Raw genomic sequence first — 19873 nt, 5'->3', positions numbered from 1 at the left:
GATTTCTTTTGAAAAGGCGTGTTATAATATGCAACTACAAAATTTATTTAAATAAATTTGCGGCTATACTTTGAAAAATCACACGAAAAACATGCGTGTGATATATATATATATATACAGTCAGAACTGACTTGGAATTTTGGTAGATCCGAGAGAACGAATAGAGCAGAGAAAGACGAAAGAGAGAACTCAACAAAAATTTCTTAGAGAGGGGTTGACCTCTGAAATATAGAGATTCTCGCATCTACGGAAAAGAATTTTGGAATGAGAGACTAGGAAAGAATGAATGAGGAATGAGAATGAACTGCGAAGATGGTGTGAAATGAATGTAACGGGTGAGTAGTAGTGAGTGACGAAGTGTGACAGATTGATTTCTTAAACTAATCAGTTTAATTTGTTAATTACAACAAGGGATAAATTAATTAGAACTAATTGTTTATTTAAATTTATTAATTTTTATCCAGTAAGTAAATGATTCAAATAATGTGGGATAGGAAGATCTCTTTTCAATTTTATTTACAATTTCAATTAATACCGATCATGTTTTGTAAACCAATTCTAAGATTTATCTAGTAGCTCCACTTAATTAGGAGCCCTAATTAAATTATCTAGTAGTTCCATTCTCAGGCTTAAAATTACACCGTTTTGAATTGAACCCACGTGACATAAAAAATCCAAAACAAAGTTGGGGAAGTTTGAGGAAAGGGTTGGGTGGATATCGAATTTTAATTTTTAATTTTTAATTTTTAATTTAGAGCTTTATCGATGTATAAGTATTTACCTTTTTATGTAGGAGTACTCATTTGGGAAGTTGGTGATGCTCAAAGGCGTGTCGGACTTAGTTGGGACGCGAGCATTTGTCGTCAAGTGGAATGTTTGAGACTTGCACACCTCTCTCATTTGTGATTGGATACGAGCACCACCGTTTTAAGGGCTGTCCAGACTTGCACATTTTTATAATTGTAATAGATTAGGAATTCGATAAATTTGTACAATAGTACTTTAGCGGACTTCGGAGATGTGCCGGACATTATAAACTTTTATTTGGTGTTACTCTTTTAGTTGTACTTGAAATGTTCATTTGAGAAAAAAAAAAGTATTTACGTTACATTTCGTTCATTCTCTCATTTTATTTTAAAATCGATGTTTTCAAGATGAATGGCAACGATAAATAGATTAGATTGTTAGTTCAAAGGGTTGGGATCCAACTGAGGCCATCAAACTGGAAAATATAGGCGGATCATACTCCACCTTATATGTTGACGGGGTCGAACGACAACTCTTGTCAACAGTCGGCAAGTGAGAAACCGATGACTACGAGGTTAGTGATATGGAGCTGATGCCATGCCGGAGAGATCCAAGAGCAAGAAACCGACTTCTGCAGATTGGCCCAAGAGGTACTCTATGGATGAATCTTTATATTTGACCCGCAACTATATCGACATGTCGAAAGACCCCATCCTCGATAACAACCAAATATTCATGATGTTTTGGGACTGGATTGCCGGGTTGCCGAGAGGTGCACGCGACATGATTTTTAATTTGGAATTTTTTTTTTAGGACTTGTAATTTTGATGTTTTAATGAAGTGATTTAGTAATTTATAGTGATAGGTATTTTAATTTATAAATTAACTAGCGACAAAGAAATTAAAAATTTTAAATTAAATGTGGAAGATCCGGAGAGAGATACTAACATAGGAGTTGTGAATACTTAAGGTCATGTTAGACACTAGGCATCTCAATACTCAATCTTAGTCGCATAAATACTACTCCCTTCGTTCTATAGTAATAGGGGCGTTTTTCCATTTTCGTTCGTTCCATAGTAATAGAGTCATTTCCCTTTTTAGTAAAAGTCAACACATTTTTCCACACCTACTTTACTCTCTCTTACTTTTTTCTATCTTCATCTCTCTACCTTTCTTCATTTTCCACTTTGTTCTCTCTTTACTTAACTCACCTAACACAATTTTTCTTAATCTCCGTGCCGAAAAGTTTTGCCTCCATTACTATGGAACGGAGGGAGTACATGTCATCCCAATCAATCGTGGAACCAATATTCAATATTCCAATTTCCAAGTTAAGATATTGCGTTGATTGGATTTTAATAGGTGTCGTGAAAAAAAATTGAGGAAACTACATTATTTAAGAAAATTGCGGAGTACTTTTTAGCAGTAGTATTATTGTAGGCTGTAGCCACCATATTCCATATATATTTAATCAATGCAATAAAACAATCATCTTATTACCGTGCTAGTTCCCCCCATCTTGCCCCGCCGCGATTATATTCACACTAAAACGGGATTTAGCAAATAAACATTACCGCGAATCATAGTTCTCACTAATTACCGAGCACTGTCCATAACTCCATATCAACTTTGAGTTGTAAAATATGGGGAACTTACCGAGCATCAGGGTGCTCGATATGCTCAGTAATTGTTAGGTATTGAGCATTTACCGAACCACACATCTTATACTCAGTATATGTTCGTACAAAAATAGTTTGAGAACTGTTTGCGAAGGATTACCAACCACTAGATTGATAGGGAAACCTTTTAATTTTTAAAAAAATCATAGGTAAATTACCCAAAATATTTAATTTTCAAGGAATGGGCCTCTTTTATACCCAATATTTCATTTAATGGGCCTCTTTTATAACCAATATTCACTGGACAACAAAATACACTGCTATCAAGAATATAATAGTGATACATTATATTGTCTTATTGAATAATTTGAATTATTTTCGTTTTATTTCTTGCATCTCATATTTAACTGTTATTGATGAATTAAATTCTTAAATTTTAGATCTACCAAAACAATTTTTACCATGTTTCAATATGAAACTTCATTTTGGACCGAGAAATAGTCCAAGAAAGAAAGAGAAGTTGCCTCTTGCAAGTTGTAAGAGAGTGAAAAAAAATGATTAAGAAATTGTGTTGAAAAGTAGGAGAGATAAAAAGAAAGTGAGAGCATTCCTATCCGTGGAGGTGGATCCGGATCCATTTTTACTCTTTATCCTTAGGCAAGAGTACAACACCTACATTTGTGCTCTTCCGCAAGGACAAGCTCAAGGGTCCCACCATTCTATTATTCAATTTAAATACTTCAATTACTAAAAACATTTCTACAATATAAAAATACATTAAAATATAAAAATTACATAATTAAATCCTAAAAATAAAAATTACATAATTAAAATCCTAAAAATAAAATACATAATTAAAATCCTAGAAAATAAAAAAATACATAATTAAAATCTTACTAATTAAAAATTACATAATTAAAAACTAAAAAATACCCCCGTGGAAGACTAGTCCTCTATCTCCAATGTTCTTCGGAGACCCCGTATTGTTGCCACATGCATGTGTTGCAAGTTGGTCGGGAGTCATGTTAGACCTATCGGCCATATTGAGTTGACTCAAGAGGGTCCACAACGAGTTGGTCGGGGATTGAGGTGGCACAAAGGGAGCGAGAGCGGGAGCGGGGGCGGATGGAGTCGGCCCGCGACGGCGGTTGGCCGTCGCCTCCTTCCTTGCGGCCGGTGGGAAATGCTCGGGCCAGCGTCAGGGCTACCCAAGTTAGTTCCGGCAAGCTGGGTAGCCACATCATCGGAGACGCCGTCGGATAGGGCTACCGACCTCGACCGTTTGCTGGAGGAGCTGGAGGAGGGTACTACTATGCCACCCTTATACTTCGGATGTTGGCGCCCCTCCTGCCAACAACTTAGGTACTTGAACGGTTTCAACTCCAAGCTTTGGTAGGTCGCCAAGGCGGCACTGATGATGTCGAGCTCGCTCTTGCCGCTCCCCGCCGCCCGCTCTTCCTGTTGGTAATACCCCTGGAACTTACCGATTGCCTCGTTGGCTCTGAAGATGCAATTGTGCACCATACTATCATTGCGATAGATGGTTCCCCCCGGCCGGGTTTCATTGTGAAGACGAGTGATGCGCCACCAATACGTTTCCCCGATTTGGTTCGTGCCAACGTCCGGATCTTCGGAGACTGCCAAGTAGGCTTTGAACATCTGCATCATCTCATCCGGAGTGTACGGGGTGCGAGTACCACGAGTAGGAGGAGTAGGAGTAGGAGTAGGAGGAGAGCTGCCGCTCCCTCCCGATCTGGGTTCGGGTGCCCACCCGTATCGCCCATCAAGGCGTCTTGGGCGTCCACCGAGATGCTGTATCTCATCTGATTTTGCTTTAATCTCAGTTGTAAAATTCAATACTATAAGCACTGTTTTATCTACAAGAAACAAGGGGGTCTAATAAAATTCAATCTTTAGTTTACTTGTATTTTAGCCCTGTTTAAAGGTACTTTCCCTAACACTCAGATTAAGGGTTCTTACTTAAGTTCTTATAGGCTCTCTGCATTTGGTTTTATTTGGAAAGCAACAACAAATCTATAACAAGTTAATTATGTATAAATATGTGGATATGCCATTGTAATAAGAATGTATACATTGATTCCGTGTAGTTTAGATTCCTAATCTCGGTGTAATATTGAACAAATCTCAAGGCAAAGTAATTTTTGTGTATCAGATTCTCGCATACCTTCTGATGTCAGCATCATCTTCAGCAGCCATGGGTGGATAACTGGATATCCAACTGGGGTGCAGACGAATTCACAATGATGGCTAGCGCGCCAATTTACATGTACATGTCTACTTTTGTATACTGTACTTGACAACTGTTGCAGATGTACATGAACTTGTTAGGTAAATAGGAATTCAAACCTTGACGATTTCTAGTGGCTATCAACAAACTTGGAAACTCTAGAGTAAAAATCTCTAAATCTTGTTATACATCAACTTAGTAATGATCATGTCTCACCTATAGAAATGAGAATGAGGCCTTGTAAGGAGGGATGAGTCACTCATTTCTAATTTGGTATCAGATCACATGCCAAAGTCGATGATGGATCTATTTATCTCTTGTCTTGTGTACCTCCTCACTAAAAATTTTCTCATTGCATGTATTGTAACTACTGCAATGTGAATCTTTTCACGAATTTTTTCCATTTCTTCGACTCGACTACCAGAACAATCAAAATTATATTTTAGGAAGCGCGTTGTATCCACCTTTTCCATGAAGCTATTTAATTCCACCTTATCCCGGAAGTCTATTTGAATTTTAATCTCCTCATTTCCCAGACTCAGCTGATCCTCCAAAATTTTGGTAGATGAAATTGCAACAGATTCATTACAGCTCCACAAACTAAGAGATCCAAGCGTTGGGATTTCTCCAAAACCCAAAGGGATCTCTTTCAATACAAACATGTAGCGAAGGGAAAGCTTCTCCAAGACTGGGAAATGAGATTCGTCAGCAGTCCAGTAGATCAAATCACTCTTGGAAATGCTTAGGTAATTGAGACGAGGAAATGCTCCATCCACAAGGTTCCACTCTGGTCCTGTGACTGAGTGTAGATTCAGAACTTGAAGCTGCGGCGACATCAACCCAACATTTGTCACATTGTCGAAATGAAGACAACAACCACTTAAAGACAACTTGTGGAGTGAACTTGGAAACATAAGTTCCAGGGCCAGATCTCCCATCTGTTCGTCAAAAGAGCATTTCAATGATTGGAGCTTATTTAGGGAGCCAATATCAATTCTGAGACACTCTTCTGAGAAATCATCATAGCTTATATGCAGTTTCTTGATATTGGGGATTCTTTTGCAAACATCCTCACTGAAGCAAAAGTTCACAACATTCACGAGCGTTTGTAGGTTTTGTAGAATACAGTCTTCTTGCTGGTTCATTGTTGTAGGATCAGGAATAAAAAGTTTGTTGAACTCAAGATGTCTGAGTTGTCTCATGTACCAAATTTCAGGTGGTGCTGCTATTCGCCCAGTTCCTCCTTTAATGATCAATGTTTGCATATTCACAGTCGGGATGCTGATGAAGGAAGCAAGGCTCCTGAGTCTTCATAAGGTTCGTAAAGAAGGTACCGTAAGTTAACTTGCTGAAAAACAGTTTCCGCTGGATCCCTTTCAACTGTAGTCAACACCCTCAACGAGTTAACTTGCTGAAAAATAGTTTCCACCCTTTCAACTATAGTCAACACCCTCAACAAACGAAATTTGTGAGGCAGTGGGTAACCATCGTTTATCAATGAACGCACAAGTGCTGATGATGGTAAAGCATCAAACTCTCGAGGGTACTTTGATATCGCTCTTGGAAAGACAATGAGACTAGCACATTCCACATCGATACCTCGCAGACCATCATGCAAACTCCTAAAACGCAGGAACTCTTCTTTCTCAGCTACCCTTAAGCATATGTCTCTTAAAAGATCATGAATGTAACACACTTTAGCTGTTCCATTCCATCCCCATTTTGAAACTAGGATGAGATTTCTGTCAATGAAATCTTTTATGTAATCATGTGCAGTCTCTTCTAAGCTTTGGATTTTGTTTGGTCTCAAAAAACCTTCAGCTACAAAAAGTTTGATGATTTGAGATACATCAATCCGTTCATCTTCTTCTAAAATTCCCATATAAAGAAAACATGGTTTTAGATGGACCGGCAAGTGAGTATAACTCAAAGATAGTAAATCCAAGCAATGATCTTCATCGTCATCTGACTTCAAAATTGAGTTTATGTCTCTTACGACATTCTCTCAGTACTCTTTCGCCCTACTGGATTTTGCAAGAAACCCCCCGATCACAGCGATTGACAAAGGAAGTCCTTTGCATTTTTCCGCAATCTTCTTTCCGATATCTTCTAGTTCAAGGGGGCAATCTTCTTGAGGAAATGTAGTTTTACGCAATAGATCCCAACTCTTATCCCTATCTAGAAAATTCATCCTAAGACTCGATGAACTAAAGAAAGAGGCCACATTTGATAACCTAGTAGTCACAACAATCCGACTTCCATTACCATAATCAGGAAAGAAAAACTTCAACTTGTCACAAGACTCGACACTCCAGATATCATCCAAAACACAAACACTTGTGTAATATGATTCCTAATTGATCTTCGGGTTCTTGATCAATTTCACTAGCAATATCAGATGCATCTAAGGTTGTTGTGTTCCCTAGGCATGAAATAAGTTCTAACAAAAGCTCTCTAACAAGCTCTGAGAGATTGTAACCCAACCACAAATGTCAAAATGCTGAATAATAAGACGATTTTCAAAAGCATTTCTAGTCAGAGTGGTTTTACCTATGCCCCCCATCCCAACAATGCAGATGATATGGCGGCTCGAGTCATGTCCGGTGAGCACATCCAAGAGCTGAAGCAACTCCTCATCATTTCCCACCATATCCATCTTTGGAGCGGTAAGAGGTTTAGTTGATTTAGGGTATGTTGGCTGCATATTCCTCAAAATCGACCATTCCTTTTCAGCCTTCAACTTCACAGAATCCATCTCATCTATCACTTTCTGCAGATTCAGTGGCAAATTCAAACTAGTTTGGTCGAATCCGGCGTGGATCTGATCAACAACATGAGATTCAATTACATCTTCAGCTGCGGATGCAATTTGGGACTCCAAATCTCGTGCTTCGTTGGTACCTCCGTGAGAAGTGCAACTCTCCATGAAATCAAGCAGGGAATCAACTGTATCACGAAGCGATTCCATCTGTTTGGGGTCGAATGAGGTCGCAAGGTGAGGATGATCCATGATCTGCTTCGTGGTATTCATAAGCGAAACCGCAGCTGCATATGCTGCATCTCTAACCTTTGATCTCTTGGAGAAACAAAGGATTGAGAAAAACAGAGACAGATTATTGATGATTTCTGATGAAAGCTCAGCGGTATGCTTGCTAGATTGCCAAGAAAAAAATTGAATGATTTGGAGTGCAAAATGGTTCCTACTTTCATTATTCAAATCCAAATCTCAATCAAAAGAGTGGCTGTGCTCGTCAAAACTCAATTATTGTGATCCGGACTAAAGTTTTTTGGATTAAGTGAAATAATGTGATACTTGTAGCTCCACTTGTAACTATAGTACTATTACTTTATTTTTATCCACTTGCAGTAATATAATCTATTACACTATTACTCCTATGTACGTGTTGGGTGATCATTTTTAGTAAAAGAAGTAGAGAATTATCTCACTTTTTTTTTTGCAATAGCATGTAAAAAAACAGAGTTCCATTCTTTTTTTTAAAGAGCGCGGGCAATTCCGAATGAAACTACATACTGTTACTCCCTCAGCCCAAGAATAAATGACATAGTTAGAGTATAGCATGAGATTTTAGGAAATGTTATTTTGTATGTTAGATAGAGAGAGAAAATAATGTATTTATGAGAGATACTTTTTTTCCAAAAAAAAAATGTGACATCTTTGTGGGACAAACTAAAAAAAAATTGTGAAATCTATTATTGGAACGAGAGAGTACAGTGAATCTAGGGGTGTCGAAGGTAGCGGGTATTTGGTACCCGCACACCCGACCCGATACCCGTCGGGTATCGGGTACCCACTACCCGACGGAAACGGGTAACGGGTCGGGATCGGGTAATCATATTTTTGGTTTTGCGGGTATCGGGTACCCGATACCCGCTCGGGATACCCGATAATCCCGAAAATTACCCGATTTTAGTTAAGTAGTATTTTGTAATCATTAATATTAATATAATTTTCAAATTATCCAGGTCATACTCAGATTTCTACATATAATTTTTGTTGTCTTTTTTTCCTCTATTAAAGAGCATACAAACACCAATCTTATATAGCATATAGTAGCATATGTGATATTGATACAATAGCTACACAATTACAGTAGGATATGTGATATGTGATATGTATACAGTAGCTACACAAATACAGTAGCATATACATATAATCTAATCACTACTTTTATGTGCTTTTAGGATGCACCAAAATACTAACATTACTAAGGATATATAACGATCAACAAGTCGAGGATAATGCAAATAATAAATAAAACAAAAAAAAAATTATAAAAAACGGGTCGGGTCGGGTACCCGTTGTGTCGGGTGCGGGATACCCGAGTCGGGTATCGGGTAATACCCGATATAGTGCGGGACGGGTATCGGGACAACAATTTCGGCTGAAATCGGGTGCGGGTACCCGACTCGTCGGGTGCGGGTACCCGCGGGTACCCGTTTCGACACCCCTAAGTGAATCTATCATATAACAAGTTATATAGGTGGGTATGGTATTTCTGAACCTCGTACTCCCCTTTTGAAATTGTATGCAGTGATACAAAGTTTGTCTAAAATTTATTTCTTGATACATATGCCTCACCGGGATCGATTCAAACTATAGCCGCTGACATTCACCTCGGCAATTATACAGACATACTAGATTTTTTCTTTCTACCTCCAACTACCTTATGCCAATCACTTTTGCAATTTATAAACTAAGAAAAATACATCAAATTTCAATGACTACAATATAACATACATCGATTTTGATTTGATTATTGGTTAGCTGATATTCAAACAATCAAATGGTATTAATCAGCCATGTATCTACCTTTCTAACCTCTTTTTCCCCTTATTTACTTTTCCTCTCACGGAACAAAACAGAGGGCAATGCACAATAATGCGTAAGAGATGTGATTATGTGAGAGAGCTCATCCGAATGTTGCTTTAAGTTTTTTTTTAGTAATGTAAACGAACTCAAAACCTAAATCCGCAAGTCTACCCGAAGTTTAAAAAATAACGAAAACTGGTTGAGGTACAAGTTGGTAAACTTATTATGCAGGGGAAGAAAAATGCATTTAATTCTATTTGGATCATAAGCAGCTATAAACTTGCTTGATTCTTTCCATGATCAGCTGCAACACAAGATTCTTTTCTTCAATATGTAATATATCTCGTATCCTCGTCCAAGATGCAATGTATTTTTAACTACCAATTAAAATTGAAAATGACATCACATGCATGTAACATGCCCATAGTCTTGAAGTGGATCGAAGCCTCCTTTACTTCCTTGTAGGCCTTGATCTCCAAATTATAGCATTGGGGTCTGGACAAATTTGGTATGGGATTTTTTTAGGAGGAAATTGAGGCACACTGCAATACAATTCAATAATCGATTAAGCTGAAATTTTCTATATTCCGTGCAATACAACTATGTTTTCTATCATAGTCGCAAAGAAAATGATTTTCTTTGCATTTGATATGTTTCTTAATCCCAACTTACCAACCTAACAAGTAAAAATAACTCTTAAACGTAAAATTCCTTAAAAATGACAAATGGTCTCACCTAAGTACCGATATTTCAATCTGTGACAAGTCCATCATAGTCGAATGCCCTTCTATAGAGATAGTTGAGGATGTCGGACTTGTTGTTGGGTTTTTGATGGCAAGGACCTTACAATTCAAATGCCTTATGCTATTGTTTTGGAGTGATAGATACCTACATGAATATATAGCATGACCATGAAAAAAAACAAACAGTGTTAGCATATCAAAACATATATTGACATTTTAGATTAAGTAAAATGTTTAATTACAATTCACAAATTGCATAATTTTTACTGGCGTATCATAGACTTCATAGTGCATTGCACATTTCACTTTCAGGTAATTAAAATTGTTCCTTACTTCTTCATAGTGATTAAATACCTATACATATACTGACATACCATAATCTTCATTGTGCATAGCACATATAGAATATAGTAGTGATAAAATATAATGCATTTGATGTGACTGAGCAGAATGTGTTAAGGTATGTGATTTTTTTTTTTCTCGTTGGGTTAACCTCCAACTAATTGAATGTTGGTATTAATTTAAATTAAATGTTTTGGTTATATTGCAATTGGTTTTATTTTAATAGCTTAATAGAGTAGTTGTAACTTGTCAGTTTTCTTCTTTTAGCAACAATAAGAGTGATTTCTAGTATCAGGATTATGTCATCTTCCACTCTCCCACTCAAATTAAGGGACGATGTTGTTTTTGTCATATTTTTGGCCAAAAAAAAACAGTATTTCTTTTACGATAAGCAACTGAAATGCATGAAACACGAAACTCAGTATTTTCTTATTCTGTTTCTAGGTTTTTGTTCCTTTTTTTTTAAGTAGAGGAAGGAATAAACAAGAGAAGTGATTGTTTATACAAAGGCGATTAAAGAAAACTCAAAGAAATATTATAAGAAAAACGAGCATCAAAGTGGCCATATCCCACACCTTAAAGTGAAATGTGTAATGCACATTGCGACTGATCTGGATAGAGGGGATGTTGTGCTCTAATACACACATATTTTATACATAAAAAAATGTTAAAATATTAAGTTTATTTTAAAAAATAATAGCTTGTTTGTAACAGTATCCTCTGCTATGGCTTTGAGCACAGCGGGGGATCCAAACCCCACTGCGACACGCCACATGTAGACTTCACAGTGCATTTCACAATTCACTTTGAAAGTCGAAATAGTTTCCTTTAAGAAATTTATATTTATCGTATTAAAATCAATGACATTTGTAAGTAACATACAAATTTAAAAAAAAAATGGATTCTGGCTCAAGTCATACACAATTTCCTTCAAATAAAATAAATAGACATAAAAAAAAAAATCAAAGTTTAAATCTAATATGCTAGTATTGTTTAAAATTACTCCAATTTGCCACTAAATTATAATGACCCAAACTATTTAATTTGAAAGCTGGAACATATCCACCAATAAACGAAAGGCGAGAAAACGCCGGCAAATTAAGGCCCCACTCTTTTAATAAACTTTACAATATACATTGGCACCCTCATTAGTCATTAGTCATTAGTCATTACCCACAATTATACATTTTCAAACCAAACTTTTTCACCTTCTTTTGACAATACAAAAAACCCATTTAACGTGCCACACAGTAAAAAATTTAAAAAGAAGACAAATAAGCCAAAGTAAAAATAAAAATAAAAAAATGAACATACCTGTATAGAAAGCTCCGATCATGAAGCCCCACCACAAGCGTGGAGGCGCCGATTTCCCTCACGACGGCGGCGATTCTCCGCCCTTCCTCGTCTCCTTCCGTCACAACGATCTCTGTCTTCGTCTGCAATTGATTCGCACAATTCAATCAAATCAATCGAGAGAGAGAGAAGGTAATTGGGGAGTAAATAAAAGAGACGTGCGTTGGGGAAGGCGGTGCAGATTTCTCTAAATGAGAGAGCTAATTGGAAGCCTTTGAGGCGAAATCGCCGGAGCTTTTTCTTGCTCTTTGATTGGTACACGTGGAGGAGTGTGAGCACATCGCCGCAGCGGAGGATGTTGTGGAGCGCCCATTTGAGGGCTGTTATCGCCACCTCAACCTCCTCCACCACCACCACTATTTTCTCCATTCCGCCGCCCTCTAATTTACTTCTATTTTTGCCTAAATACCTTCTTTTAAAATTAAGAGAATAGAGTAAATGAAGATATGACCCCACTGTGTGAAGGAGCCAAAGTTGAGTAGTATAGTACTCCCCCCGTTCCATAGTAATAGGGGCATTTTTCCATTTCCGTCTGTTCCATAGTAATAGAGTCACTTCCCTTTTTAGTAAAAGTCAACACATTTTTCCACACCTACTTTACTCTCTCTTACTTTTTTCTATCTTCATCTCTCTACCTTTTTAATTTTCCACTTTATTCTCTCTTTACTTAACTCACCTAACACAATTTTTCTTAATCTTCATGCCGAAAAGTTTTGCCTCCATTACTATGGAACGGAGTAGTACTACTCCCTCCGTCCCCCATTACTTGACACAGTTTACCATTTTGGTCCGTCCCCCATTACTTGACACACTTCACTTTTTCCATTTTTGGCAGTGGACCTCATATTCCACTAACTCATTCCTACTCACATTTATTATAAAATTAATACTTTAAAAGTAGGACCCACATCCTACCAACTTTTTCAACACACTTTCTATTACATTTCTTAAAACTCGTGCCGGGTCAAACCGTGTCAAGTAATGGGGGACGGAGGGAGTAACATTCATAAATAGACAAAACAAAAAACTTCGGTACTTTTTTTACTAAATAATGGGGTGCTTCATTTTTCATTCACAGACTTCAATCCTTTTCTCTATCTTTCTAATTCTTATCATTTCAAAACTTATTTAGTAATTAATCGAATATTTGAATCTAAGACTTCCCGTAAATGAAGAAATTACGTATAGGTGTTTCATTTTGCAATTTACTAAGCTCTATGTATATATGGATGTGATTGATTTTCAAAGTTGGGTCTTAATTAGGTAACACGCGTGCATTTTGATTTCAGTCTCCCATTAACTCACTCTAGCTAATCTCTATTTAAAATAATAATACAATATTGTTATGAATTTCCCATTTACTAATCCATCCTATATCACGCATCCTCCAAATTAATTGAAATATCTATCTAAATCCTTCCCCCACTTGTGTTGTGCATACAAATCAAAATTCTTCGTTTCTTCTGATTTATTTACTCAAACTATTGAAAGAATGAAAGCTTAATTAAAGAGAAAAAGCTGTCGGCATCTCAAAACGAGTAGGAGAGACGGGTGATAGCTGTGCTAAAGTGGGATCAATATCTACAGATCTGTGACATGCCATACTCATGATTCATGAAGTCACATATTAACATCGAATTTAGAAGTTGATTTCCATGATCTTCAAATAAAATAGGTTTCATTCCGGGGGTTTGAAATTAAAGTTTGGGAATGAGCTTAGCTATCAAAATTCAAAATAATCACCGTAACTTGTGGGGTTTGGAGTAGAGAATAAATAAATTCATAATTTATACTTTCAATTTATTTTTAAATGGAATCAATCTGATTAATAAAGCAGGAGCTATAAATAGATTCACCCGAGATATAGTAGAGCAGGATCCAAATTTACATTAAATTCGTAGCCCTAAATTACAAAATTCTGTTACGGTTAAAGATAGAAAACCACCAATGACTAACAACAAAGAGTCGTTGTAGTATAGTGGTAAGTATTCCCGCCTGTCACGCGGGTGACCCGGGTTCGATCCCCGGCAACGGCGTTAATATTTTTAATCTCGTTTTTTTCTTTGTTTTGCATTTTTGGCTTCTTCTTTGTACTAAGAATAATTATGGTAACAATTTAGCGAGACCCTACTCTTAATTGTTTACATATGAGATAAATCATTAGTCAAGATTTCTACCTCTTATGTCTCTCTGTCTCTCATTTTCTCCTCTTAATTTTAATTAAGGTTCCTTTTATCCCTCTATCCAAGTCAACGTCGTGTCCACTCTTCCCCAATGCACTCCTTCGTTGATCTAATTTAGTGTATCATTGGTGCTTTCATTCGATCGCCTTCCATCTCTGTCACGCCTCTTTCATTGAACTTTCTCACTTAAATAGAAACTATATGGTTGATAAAATGGTAGCTATAATATTAGTATAATCACTCGGTATGTAGTAGAGTAGGACCAAATTTACATTAATTTCGTTGCCACTAGTGTCAACCATGCATACATATCAAAAGACACTAAATTACAAATTCAGATTTAGATTCATATGTGAATATTATTGCGAACCACAATTGAACAACTGAGCAGAAAAAACAAAAAAAAAAATGAGTGTCAATAAATTTATGCGTGTGGACCTAGTTCTCAGCCCAAGTATATAGGCCCATAAATAGGTCCAGGATTTAATATTATTCCCCTTGACTCGTGATAATTTGAATTGTTCCACATTAATTAAATCACTATTTCTTTTAGTAAAAAAATTATTTTCTTTTATTTTATTATTTTTTATATCTTAGTATTTTATTTTATTTCTACTTTATTTTCTCCACTCTGTTAATTAAAAGTCAAACACCACCTTCCATGAGTGATAATGCATGTTCTTGGAAAGTTGACCTTTTACATGCGATCAAATTTGTCTGCTGAAATCCTGAAAGAAAGAGTAGAGTTTGAAAATGGCAGCTTATGCAGCTCTAGTCTCTCTAATGAATCTCATGGATCAGATCCACAATCATTCTCTTCATTCCTTTTCTTTTGACGAGAAACTGATCCAATCTCTTTTCCAAAATGTCAGTTTCCTCCTGGATTTCATCGAGAGTTCTCATCAAGATGCCAAACACGCTGAAGAATTGGATTTGGAGTGCCAAATTACAGCCGCAGCTCATGAGGCTGAAGACTTAATCGAATCTCAACTAGTCGATCAGATTCTAGCTGGATCCACTATTAATCAAGACCGAAAAAGTTTCAAGTTCTTGCTCGATCTGCAGACAAGCATTAAGAAGAAGATTATGAAAGCAATCAACACAAAACCCTTTGATAAAAGCCTCAAGAAAATTATTCAAAAAATGGATTCCATCAAAAAAAAGGTGGTTAAAGTTGAAGACGGAAGCAGATTTAAAGATGAGCAGCCGAAATATTCCGTTCCTGCTGATTCATCAAGGCCTCTTATCACCAGAAAAACTACCATGATGGGATTTGATGAGTACTTGATTCAACTCATGGATGTGCTTACCGGACAGCAATGCAGCCGCCAAATCATCTCCGTTGTAGGTATGGGCGGCATAGGTAAGACTACTTTAGCCACGAATGTTTATGAACATCCTCTCATTACTGAGCATTTTGACTTTCGTGCTTGGGCTACCATTTCTCAACAATATGATGTCGTACAAATTCTAAAACAAATTCTCTCTTCCAAAGAGGAAAGCAGTAGTACAACAACTGTTGATCAATTAGGTGATAAACTGTACAAGAAGTTGTTGTGCAATAGATATTTGATTGTTCTAGACGATATGTGGAGTAGTCAAGTCTGGGATGAGATTAAAATTTTCTTCCCGGATAATGGGAGTAGGAGTCGTGTTGTTATAACGACTAGGCTATCAAACTTGGGTTGTGGTTTCCCTTTTGTGATTGATTTGTTAGATGAGGATAGAAGTTGGAAGCTATTCTGTCAAAATGCATTTGGAGATGATGTTGATTGTCCTTTTGAGCTGGAGAAATTTGGAAAGAAGATTGCTCGACAATGTAGAGGACTTCCGCTATCAATTGTTGTGATTGGAGGCCATCTTAGGAAATCATCTAGGACGGAGGATTATTGGGAGTTCGTTGCTGATAATATGAACTCGATCTTGACTTGTGCAGAGGATGAACAATGCTTGAATATATTATATTTGAGTTATTCACACTTGCCTGTTTATCTGAAGCCATGTTTTCTGTATATGGGGATGTTTCCGGAAGACGAAGTTATAGATGCTTCAACACTTGTTAAACTTTGGGTTGCGGAGGGATTCCTTAAACCAAATAAGGAACAAAGCTTGGAAGAAATTGCGGAGGCTCACTTGAAGGACTTGGTGGAAAGGAATCTGGTTTCAGTTCATAGATGGAGCAGAAATGGAAACATAAAATCTTGCAACATTCATGATCTGTTAAGAGAGCTCTGCATAAGGTTGGCTGAAAATGAGAAGTTCCTTTGTGTCTTGAAGCTTAGTCCGAGGTCTTTAGAAAGAGAGCGTCGCCTCGCGATTGAAGGAGAATTCAGAGGTGATTATTTTCACCATGAAGTGTTTTATGCTCTGAAATCAGCAAATCTCGTCCGTGCTGTGATGTGCAAACCCGGACTGCTTCCCTTTCACTTCAAATTGTTGAAAATACTAAAAGTGGGCCGTGAAGAAGTATCTAGGTTGGATGTAGGTTGTTTGAAAGCAACGTTTGAGCAAGTTAACTTGCGGTACCTCTCACGTGAATTAGATTGGATTATGGATATAAATGACTTCATGCCTCGTGATCTTTGGCTACCCCTGTCTCTGCCTTCCTCAATATCGAAGCTCTGGAATTTGCAAACACTGAATATAAATGGATACCAGATCAAGATCAATGCACCCTATGAAATTTGGGAGATGACGCAACTTAGGCATATTGAGTTGAAGCTGGTTTATCTTCCTGATCCTCCTGCTAGTCGCGGCCAAGATGATGTTGTTGTTTTGTCAAACCTGCGAACACTTTCCAAGGTCGAGAATTTCAAGACAAATGAAGAGGTTTGTAAGAGGATGCCTAATATCAGCAAGCTGGTAATAAGTTATAATAGAGAAGCGATTAGCTCAGAGTGTTTTCAGCACAATATTGACTGCTTCAATAATTTGGATTCATTGAATTTCCATTTCAAGTGGAGGAAAAATTGGCGTGATTTTGCGTTAAGTCTCAGGTTCCCGAGCTCACTCAGGGAGTTGTCCTTGAGGAACTCCTGCCTAAGTTGGGGAGATTTGGAAACCATTGGTTTATTGCCGAATCTTCAAGTCCTCAAACTGAATGATGGTTATATGGTAGGAGAACCTAAGTGGACTCCGGATGAAGGGATGTTTGTCCGACTGAAATACCTGAAGATCAAATACTATGAATTGGTAGAGTGGAATGCACAGAGCTCTCATTTTCCAGTTTTGGAAAGTCTTGTTTTGGTAGGCTTATCCAAATTGTCTGAGATCCCTTCAGGCATCGGAGAAAAATCAACACTTAGATATCTATATCTGAAACATTGTAGCATGTCGGCCGCCATTTCAGCAGTGAGAATAGCAGAGGAGCAAGAGGAGTATGGGAATGAAGAGCTTCGAGTTGAAGTTGAGTTTGGGGACCAGAAGGAGAACGAGATGTTCAGGGAAATGATGAAAGAAGAGGGATTCACCACCAGTAATCTTCTTCTTAGAAGCTAAATTACTCATTATTTCTTAGTTTTACTTTTTTCTCTAGGATAGATCATTTTCAGTTTTCAGTTTCAGATTTAGTTCTTTCACTCCAACATTATTTGTCAACATAGGATATTGACTTTGCACTTAAGAGAAAGCTTGTCTTGCTTAGTATAGAACTTCGAATATCAGTTTTAGTGTGTGCGTTGGATAATCATCAAATACCATAGCCTGCATTTCGGGGTTGAAATTTAAGTTTGGAAATGAACTTAGCTATTACTACAAACACTCTCAGCTAATCGCCTCTCTAGTCTATAAGCTAACGGCTGCGGACTATAGAATAAATTAATACTACCTCCGTCCACGAAAATTCGTCCCGGTTTGACCGGGCACGGGTTTTAAGAAATGTAATGAAAAGTGAGTTGAAAAAGTTAGTGGATTGTGGGTCCTACTTTTATATATTAGTTTTATAATAAAATGTGAGTATGAATGAGTTAGTGAAATATGGGGTCCATTACCAAAAATGGTAAAAGTGAAATGAGACAAATTTTGGGGAACGGACGGAAATGGAAAAATAGGACAAATTTTCGTGGACGGAGGTAGTAATCACTATTTATTTATTATTGAAATGGAAGGTATGGTTAATTAAACGGGAGATATAATAGAATGAGCCGAATCATATCATTACAAGAAACGATACTAAATAACAAATTTGGTTACTTAATTAATATTGTATGAAACCTCAATCAATGCAACAACTCTTATACTACAACAACTCTTTGTTGCATTTTGAACATTTATTTTGATCTGTAAAATATAATCAAGTTTGAATACCGTATATTATTTCAATATATAATATGTCAACATGTTTGTTAAATAGGGTAGTGATATCATGAAAACCATATATCTAATACAAACTCAAAATTTTAATTCTAGCTACTAAATATTACTAATCAACGATTATAATGTTTCTATTTGAAAATATCAATAACTTCTATAAATTTGTCAACAGAGGGTATAATAGACACTTTCATGATATGATGAATCATTTAATTATCAAATAATTATGTAATTCCGATTTCATCGTTCTCTCTCCTTCCACTATTCACGTTTTTAGAATCAGCATAGAATCAACACGATTTCAACACAAAATTCAACAACAGCAGAACAAAAGAGTCAACACAATTTTATCGCAAAAAAACAACAACGGAACAAAAGAATCAACGATTCAGCACGAAATTCAACATCAACAAATATTCATCGCCATTTCAACACAAAATTCAACATCAACAAGGAATCAACGACGCAGTGTCAACGCAAAATTCAAGCAATTCTTTCGACGAATCAGCACATGATCGGAATTAGCTAGGTTTTTTTACTGGAAAAATTTAAATGCTAAGAATAGGAGACGTCAATTACAATGGTGAAGATCATCGCTGAAGATGTGAATATTTGCAGTTTAGAAAGTGGGAGATAAATTAGGAACGCATAAACCGCTAATCAAAGTAAGTTACAAAATCACCCTCTGTTGACAAAATATATGCTCTTATTGACATAAGAATTGAACACCATATTAACCATATATCTGATATAATTAGTGGCTAAGATTAAAGTTTTGAGTTTGTATTAAATATATGGTTTTAATTTGATTACATCCCTTGTTAAATATAATAAGTTTTGTTATATAACTATTAATTCTATGGTTATATAACTGGAGTCCCATTAACCACAAATCCACTCTTAAAGACCAAACTAGAGACCAAATTAGGGTCATTCATTTTCTTAATCTTGTGGTTAAGATTAATATACAATTAATTTAATATTTTATTTAATAAAAACTTTTTTATTTTAATTTTAATTTATTTTAATTTTTATTTAATTTTTTTTATATATTTTTATATACTTCCTCTGTTTCTTTATAGTTGAGTCATTTTTCCATTTTGGGAAGTTTCTTCGTAGTTGAGTCATTTCAATATATGGTAACTTTTTTCTCTTTCTTACTTTACTCTCTCTTACTTTATTTTCTCTACTTTATTAACTTTATACTTTATTCTCTCTACCTTTTCCTCTCTCTTACTTTTTTATCTATTTATTTAACACACCCAACATTCATTTCTAAAACTCCGTGCTGAAAAGTTCCGCCTCAACTATGAAGAAACGGAGGGAGTATTTTATATTAATTTTTTTTAATTTTTTTTTTTTTTTTAATTTTGTTTTTAAAATTTTTTTTAAAAAAAATTAATTTTTTTTGTTCAATAAAAACTTGCCAAAGTAAATAATGAACTATATTCACTAAACAATGAACTAAATGAAGTAGGTTATGAACTTAATACTTC

The 19873-nt window shown here is 36.3% G+C and overlaps 3 protein-coding genes, 1 non-coding gene and 1 pseudogene across 6 annotated transcripts; 2 read left to right on the top strand and 3 right to left on the bottom strand.

Annotated features, from left to right (window-relative positions):
* Positions 1-3065: 3065 nt before the first annotated feature.
* LOC125197236 (uncharacterized) lies at positions 3066-4677 on the bottom strand. Of its 2 annotated transcripts, none has more exons than XM_048095956.2 (2): positions 4552-4677; positions 3066-4189 (listed from the first exon to the last, which is right to left on the bottom strand). In XM_048095956.2, the coding sequence occupies exons 1-2, from the start codon at positions 4568-4570 to the stop codon at positions 3420-3422; spliced, it is 789 nt and encodes a 262-aa protein (XP_047951913.1). In that variant the 5' UTR covers positions 4571-4677; the 3' UTR covers positions 3066-3419. The 2 variants fall into 2 exon arrangements, with proteins under 2 accessions (XP_047951913.1, XP_047951912.1); XM_048095955.2 differs by having other exon boundaries at positions 3066-4243; positions 4552-4665.
* LOC148927316 (putative late blight resistance protein homolog R1A-3) lies at positions 4402-8101 on the bottom strand (annotated as a pseudogene). The gene is made up of 3 exons (XR_007172018.2): positions 8092-8101; positions 4831-7839; positions 4402-4687 (listed from the first exon to the last, which is right to left on the bottom strand). The product of XR_007172018.2 is annotated as a putative late blight resistance protein homolog R1A-3 (transcript).
* Positions 8102-9750: 1649 nt separating this feature from the next.
* Positions 9751-12304, bottom strand: LOC125193578 (uncharacterized). Its single transcript, XM_048091403.2, has 4 exons — positions 12046-12304; positions 11845-11966; positions 10181-10333; positions 9751-9987 (listed from the first exon to the last, which is right to left on the bottom strand). Exons 1-4 carry the CDS (start codon positions 12250-12252, stop codon positions 9897-9899), a joined length of 573 nt encoding a protein of 190 aa, XP_047947360.1. The 5' UTR covers positions 12253-12304; the 3' UTR covers positions 9751-9896.
* A 1543-nt stretch (positions 12305-13847) lies between these two features.
* Positions 13848-13919, top strand: TRNAD-GUC (transfer RNA aspartic acid (anticodon GUC)). Its single transcript has one exon. It is a non-coding gene; the product is annotated as a tRNA-Asp (tRNA).
* Positions 13920-14782: 863 nt separating this feature from the next.
* LOC125197182 (putative late blight resistance protein homolog R1A-3) lies at positions 14783-17766 on the top strand. Its single transcript, XM_048095893.2, has one exon. The coding sequence runs from the start codon at positions 14820-14822 to the stop codon at positions 17562-17564; it is 2745 nt and encodes a 914-aa protein (XP_047951850.1). The 5' UTR covers positions 14783-14819; the 3' UTR covers positions 17565-17766.
* The last annotated feature ends 2107 nt before the right edge of the window (positions 17767-19873 follow it).

Source organism: Salvia hispanica, chromosome 4 (assembly GCF_029641045.1).
Source record: "Salvia hispanica isolate PSC_SH4W2 chromosome 4, Shi_PSC_v1, whole genome shotgun sequence".
Lineage (NCBI taxonomy): Eukaryota > Viridiplantae > Streptophyta > Magnoliopsida > Lamiales > Lamiaceae > Salvia > Salvia hispanica.
Note: the sequence above shows the minus strand (reverse complement) of the source record. Positions and strands in the feature narration are given on the sequence as shown.